Raw genomic sequence first — 6023 nt, 5'->3', positions numbered from 1 at the left:
TACTCATACCTCTCCAACAACCACACTTAATAGCTATATTCTTCTGTTTCTAAGAATTAACCCTATAAAATTCACGATCCTAAGTAATGAACCCTAGAATTTGTTAATTACTTTCAAGAAAAGGAAGGAAAAAAAGATGGCAAAATCTGTGTATAAATATGAGTTGCTGATTCAAAATACAGGGTAGAGTTTGTTTATTGTAGAGTATACGGGGAAACAACTGATGGAAGATTGGAAAAAAGTGAGTATACTGAAAGCTCCTATGGAGGGAAATGTCTGGGGAACAAAGATCACTATTAATAACAATTTTCTGTTAATCTTACCTTCTACAGGAAACACAGAAAATTGAGCACCTCATTCCAATCCTATATATACTGATCTAAGAATGTTATGTGTATGCATGTTTGTGTTTATTTATGAGTTTTCTTTTACGTGTTTACACTAGATATTGCAAAATGTTGGAAGAGATGAATTGCTAATGAACTCACATAAACCCTCCTATGATATCTGGTCCAATCACAAGACCTTCAGTATGTCTGCTGCCTTCTTCACAGTCTCATCAGTAAGCCTAACAATGGATTTGTAAAAAAGTCAACAAATTAATACATTGTTACACAGTCACAAGAAGGTTATCAATCATGAAGGTTATGAATGATAGAATACCACTCAGTTCTGAGCTTATTGTACATCTGGAAATAAAATGTTTTCCTTGAATGGCACCTTCAAGACCACAGGGTTGTTACACGCGAAAATGCATCCAATTTATATTAATTGTTAAGTACTGTCCATGTTCGCATGTGGTGTACCTCCTGCTGATGACAACATCCTGTCATGGACCCAGTTGCTCCACAACACCTAGGAGGCAAGAGCAGATGTTGCCACAGCGCTGCCTCATCAGTGAATGGTCAGTTGTTGCAACAATGGCAGACAGGCATAAAAGCACTAATCTCCTTGGTTCTTACATAAAACCCAGATCCAGATCTGCTATGGGTTGTCATTTAGTCTATCTTGGCCATGACAGTGGTCCAGCTAATTCTGGAGTCCACACTTCTAGTCTATTATCTCTCCAATCTGGCTACAAGGATATTATGAGAGACCATGCTGAGACCTTGTTAAAGTGAAGGTAAACCACCACTACCACTCTGCCTTCATCCACTAAAACAGTCTTCCCATCATCTCGCAGTAGAAAGCAATCAGCTTGATCAGGCACAATTTGCCCTTGGCAAATCTATGCTGGCTGTTTCCAATCACCTTTTGTTCTTCACATACCTGATAATGGCTGCCAGAAGGATTTATCCCTTAATCATCACATGGTTTGAGGTGTGGCTGATCATCCTTCAGCTCCCTGGGCCTTCATCGCCCTTCTCAAGGATAAGCGTGACACTTGCCTTTTTCCAGTCACTAGGGCCTCCTCCTGATTGCCATGACTTACCCATTCTTTGGGTAGAGACAGGAGGCTCAACCAGCCATTCCTACCTCTCCCCATTGAGATCAGGAGCATTTTGCATAATATTAGTCTCCATTTGGGAGACTAATATTAAGGCTGTCCCCTTTCCTGCCCAAGACATTTGACTGCCTCTCCTTCTTTTTAACTAGGTCCTTGCTGTCTGTCCTTGATCATCTCATTGCTATAAAGACTAAGCAAACCCCGAACAAATGTGACCTTCAAGGGGACACGTAGTAGAACGGGATTATTCAAGGACCCTTCTGGTTTCGTTGAGAGCAGAGCTGGCAGTTAAATTTCATGTCTGCTTGACAACATATGTGTCTTTCATACATGTAGGTAAGCCTGTGCACACATGTGAGTGTATGCCTGCAAGGATTGGCCAAACAGCACTGGCCAGGAACAGATGGTACAAGAGGTTGGTTGAAGGAGGGATAAGTCCTTTCACCTCGTTATTGGCAGTCCAAGGCAGCAGTTCCCAAGCTACTCTGCTTTGGAACCTCCAAAGCTACAGCTCCTCTCATTTCCACAGCCAGGCTCACAGCCCCACATTTGGGAGCTCCTCTAACAGCATGCTGGTGGCTCCAGGTGACTTCACCCAGCTAGGACCAACCAAGGTGTGTCTCTGGCTGCGCAGTGCAGGAGGCTGGACTTGCCATGGACCCTCTGGCTTACAGGTTTCATTGAAGGAAACAGAAGCAGTTTGCCAGCTATCTCGACTTTGAGGGGCCAAACCGAGGGCACATGGGAAACTGCCAGAAAGAAGTGGGGTATCAGAGAGGAAATGCTGCCAGCAGCTCGCCCCCGTGCTGGGAGGTGTTTATGCACAGAAAATCATCCAGAAGAAATGATAGCAGTAACCATGACAATGTCAGCAGCACGGCACTAGCAGGGCTTCCTCAGGGATTAACACTTTTCCATACCAAAAGCATATATCCTTTTTTTTGATATGTGATGGGGATTCAGTGGTTGTCCATGTTTGCTTTATCCTCCTCAAAGCAGAGCTACCTGAGAAACTGCTTTCTCTGGAAAATGCTTGGGCCGGAATACCTGTAAAATGAAAATCTTTTTTACAGAGAGTCTGTCCCAGCCCATGTGCTCGTGGAGCACTTTGTACCACAAGCCCACCCTAATCCCCTTCCCTTGGATGTCCCCGTCATAGCCAGCAACTGCTGCTGACTGAAACTGAAGTCGTCTCATTTCACTGAGCACACTGCTATTTTCTAAGGTGTGACTCAGAGCCTTTCAGCTAGGTGTCAACATGTGCTATTTTCTAGAAATAAAATCAACATTAATTAATTCTGCTTTTTTTTTTTTTTAGTAAGTTTTTGTCTTTTCCTGCTCCAGATCACAACTGAGGTGCACACAGAGCAGAGCTCAGAGAGGCTGGCCCTGGCTGTGTATCAGGACCTGCTTCTCACAGCTAGGGCTTCACGGAGGCGTTGGCCACTAACAAGCACGATCCTGCTGGAAGAAAAGGAAAGGCAAACCGTGGGCACTAAGCAGCCTGACAGGCTGGCAGGCCTTTCACACTGCCTACTCAGCGCTCAGCCTCTCGTGTCCACAACAGCCAAGGGATTTTATTATTATTATTATTATTACTACTAATATTATCATCATCATCATCATTATTGTGCAAAGCTCATCTTCACTCTTTTGTCTGGGTCAACAAAGATCGATCTGCATCAATGCTTACTCCTAGGAAAGCACAGCAGTGCTTTTTTACAATATATGAAATTGCAGTAATAAGCATAAAGAGTAGCACTCAGCACCTGACAGGATGACTGATGTAAGCTGTCAGCCAATATTTGACTTTCCAGGTGAGATTAGATTTTGCATTTAATTTAATATAAACATAAAGCGTGCAGTACAAGGCACTTATTTAACAGACAATTGCTTATAACCTTGTGCAGGCTGGAGGCTACTTAAACTCTGCTCCTTTCGAGAGTATCATCATATTACCCCGTGGAGTTTTAAAATCCTAAGTATTACTGTCAATCTCATTAGAGAAGGGCACAGGAAAGGTAAGTTTCTGTTGATAATTCTTTATTTTCTATTGAAAAAGCATAGTAATTTTTGTTCTGAATCAAAGAAAAAGCAGAGAGATTTTACACACAGGGAAGTTTCAAGGCAGTTTGTATTTGGATTTGCTTATAGCTTGCTTACTTTCATGAGATTACCTTTATCCCCTATGTTTGAGTGTGAGTGTATAATGGCAGAGAGACCTACATGCACATGTACCTTCCGTGTGTGTGTGTCTGTTCTGTGCACACTGATATCGCAAGGCTCATCCAACAAGCAGAGAAAGGTAGATTGCTGAACTCCAGTCCAAAGACACTGCAATTTCTTATTAGTGATGAAAATTCACCTCTTCCTACCATAGGCTGCAGTAAGCTCCTCATTGCTGGAAAACTGCACTGAGATCAAGTGACTTTGTTTTGGAAGCTTTGCCACATGTTGTAGGGCTTGGTTGGCCTGAAGCATTGAAGGACAGGTGTTATACAGGAGCATCAGATCAAAATGATCTGTCACATCCTTTGCTTTTTGCACGATAGCAGGCTGCAATCCAGTCACACCCTTTGCTTTATGTAGGAAAGGCAGAAGAGAACAGTGGCTTTTCTCAGAGCTTCTTGAGAGCTCCTTCACTTGAGTCACTATGTGATAGTTTCTGCTCCAGACCTAGCTCAGTTCAAGCAGGACCAGATGGATGAGCACAGTGACTGGATCAGGGGACTATTGGGACTGACCAGTAATCAGTTGCTGAGCAGATAACGCTCCCTCATCCCTCCCCCCACCCTCATTGCTCTGTTCAAGGGTTAACAGCTTGGGAGCCTCAGCAGGGTCCCTTTCCCACCCTTTGCCCCTCTGCTAGCCACACTAGCAACACTGAAATCCAGCCTAAGAGAAAGACCATTGAAAACAACAGCTCCTGACAGGCCCTGGTGCAGGGGTACCCGCTCTGTGGAAACCCTGCCAGCCTTGCCCCTGGGCGGGAGTGAGCTCCGCGGCAGGAGAGCGCTGGAGTGGGACATCTCCTGTGGGGTGGAGGCCTGACTCATGGTTTTCTGAGCAGCAGCTGGGTCTGACTGTGGCAAGCTTTGGGATAGATGGCAGAGGGGCAGGACACAGGTGGCTTTGCAGCACTAGACAGCATCCTTGCCCCTTTGGGGTGGCTGGCCCTAAGGATGAATGAGGCTATTACAGGTATGGGGGCTCTGCCTCCTTGTCCCTCCCCTGTCTATCAGGCTACCACTTAGGAGTCAGCTGTCTGGCTGTTATGCTCCGTCAGACTCATTTGTGCTTGCATGGGTACACCAGCCTTCACACCAGATGTAACGGTCTGAGACCAAACAGGAATGGGGGAAGGTCACAGCCCTCCCTGAGAGACCCTGGGCACCTGTCTGCAGTGGCACTGTGCTGACCCTTACAGGTCCCGATGTGTACTTTGTCTTCTCCTGAGCGAAATGCTTCTTCACTCGGTGTTTTGCCTCAGTAGGGAAGGCAGTGTGCCTCGACCCCTGTAACGTGGTCCATGGGTGCCCACGCTCGCTGGTCTTCACCAAGGTGTATTTGGCTTCCCACTGACCGAAAGTGACCTGGGTGAGGAGATGAGTAAGACTTCCTTGGGTCTCTGAACATACTGAACCACTCAGAGACGGGGATTCTCAGCTGATCTAAAACTGGTGCTGTACTTTCAAGTGGCATGTATAATTAGTTAATTGTCATAATGCAGACAGAAGAAACCAATGTAACTGTTTTAGTACAGATATTTAAGTAAAACAAGTATCATGTTGTCTTTAGTAGCCGTAACTTGCAAGGATGGCTGAAATGCGAAACTTCACTTGGGCAGTGGAAGATATTTTCAAGGAAACCTTTCTCACCTACATGAATGGCTGGAGGAAAAACATGACAGAAGCAGCAGATGAATTACAAGCCAAGGTTGACGCTGAAAACTTTGACTATGTTATTCTTTATTTGATGGTGATGATTGGGATGTTCTCCTTCATTATTGTGGCGATCTTGGTGAGTACTGTGAAATCAAAGAGGCGAGAGCACTCCAATGACCCCTATCACCAGTACATTGTTGAGGACTGGGGCGAGAAGTATAAAAGCCAGGTTCTGAATCGAGAAGACCTCAAGTGTGTGATCCACGAAAACTTGGGTGCAAAGGACAAAACAAGCCCCGAGTCACCTTGACTTTTTGGAAACACCAGCAATGAGGAAACCATAAAGCCACGTGCAGGGAACTCACTGGAATTACAAACGGCTGTGAAGCTGTTCATTGAATTAACAGACAGGTCAATGTGGAATGGAGTGCTGAGGAAATCAACATTACTGTTTCCCATGAGGACTTCGGCACAGCTGCTCAGGCAACACCCAAGAAAAATGCATGATTATGCTTTGCTTTGATATTCTGTTCTTCAGGAAAATAAAACCAAGAGAATGAATAACTTTATTTTTTTTAGTATTTTTTAAATTCAGAAGCAATCTGGATGTTCCCACCTCAGAATAACTGTAAATTAGTGGTCAAAAGTGCTGATTTAGATCCAAACTGTATGACTTAAGCCCATCTTAAAAA

The 6023-nt window shown here is 44.6% G+C and overlaps 1 protein-coding gene across 1 annotated transcript; it reads left to right on the top strand.

The window, feature by feature from the left end:
• The first annotated feature begins 5027 nt into the window (after nucleotides 1-5027).
• Nucleotides 5028-5641, top strand: KCNE2 (potassium voltage-gated channel subfamily E regulatory subunit 2). The gene is made up of 2 exons (XM_009954762.2): nucleotides 5028-5044; nucleotides 5246-5641. The coding sequence occupies exon 2, from the start codon at nucleotides 5264-5266 to the stop codon at nucleotides 5639-5641; it is 378 nt and encodes a 125-aa protein (XP_009953064.1). The 5' UTR covers nucleotides 5028-5044; nucleotides 5246-5263.
• The last annotated feature ends 382 nt before the right edge of the window (nucleotides 5642-6023 follow it).

The sequence above is a fragment of the Leptosomus discolor genome, chromosome 1, assembly GCF_034619465.1.
Source record: "Leptosomus discolor isolate bLepDis1 chromosome 1, bLepDis1.hap2, whole genome shotgun sequence".
Classification (NCBI taxonomy): Eukaryota; Metazoa; Chordata; class Aves; order Leptosomiformes; family Leptosomidae; genus Leptosomus; species Leptosomus discolor.
Note: the sequence above shows the minus strand (reverse complement) of the source record. Positions and strands in the feature narration are given on the sequence as shown.

Coding starts and splice junctions, on each gene's coding strand:
- KCNE2 (XM_009954762.2), top strand. CDS start 5,264: ATGGCTGAAATGCGAAACTTCACTTGGGCAGTGGAAGATATTTTCAAG.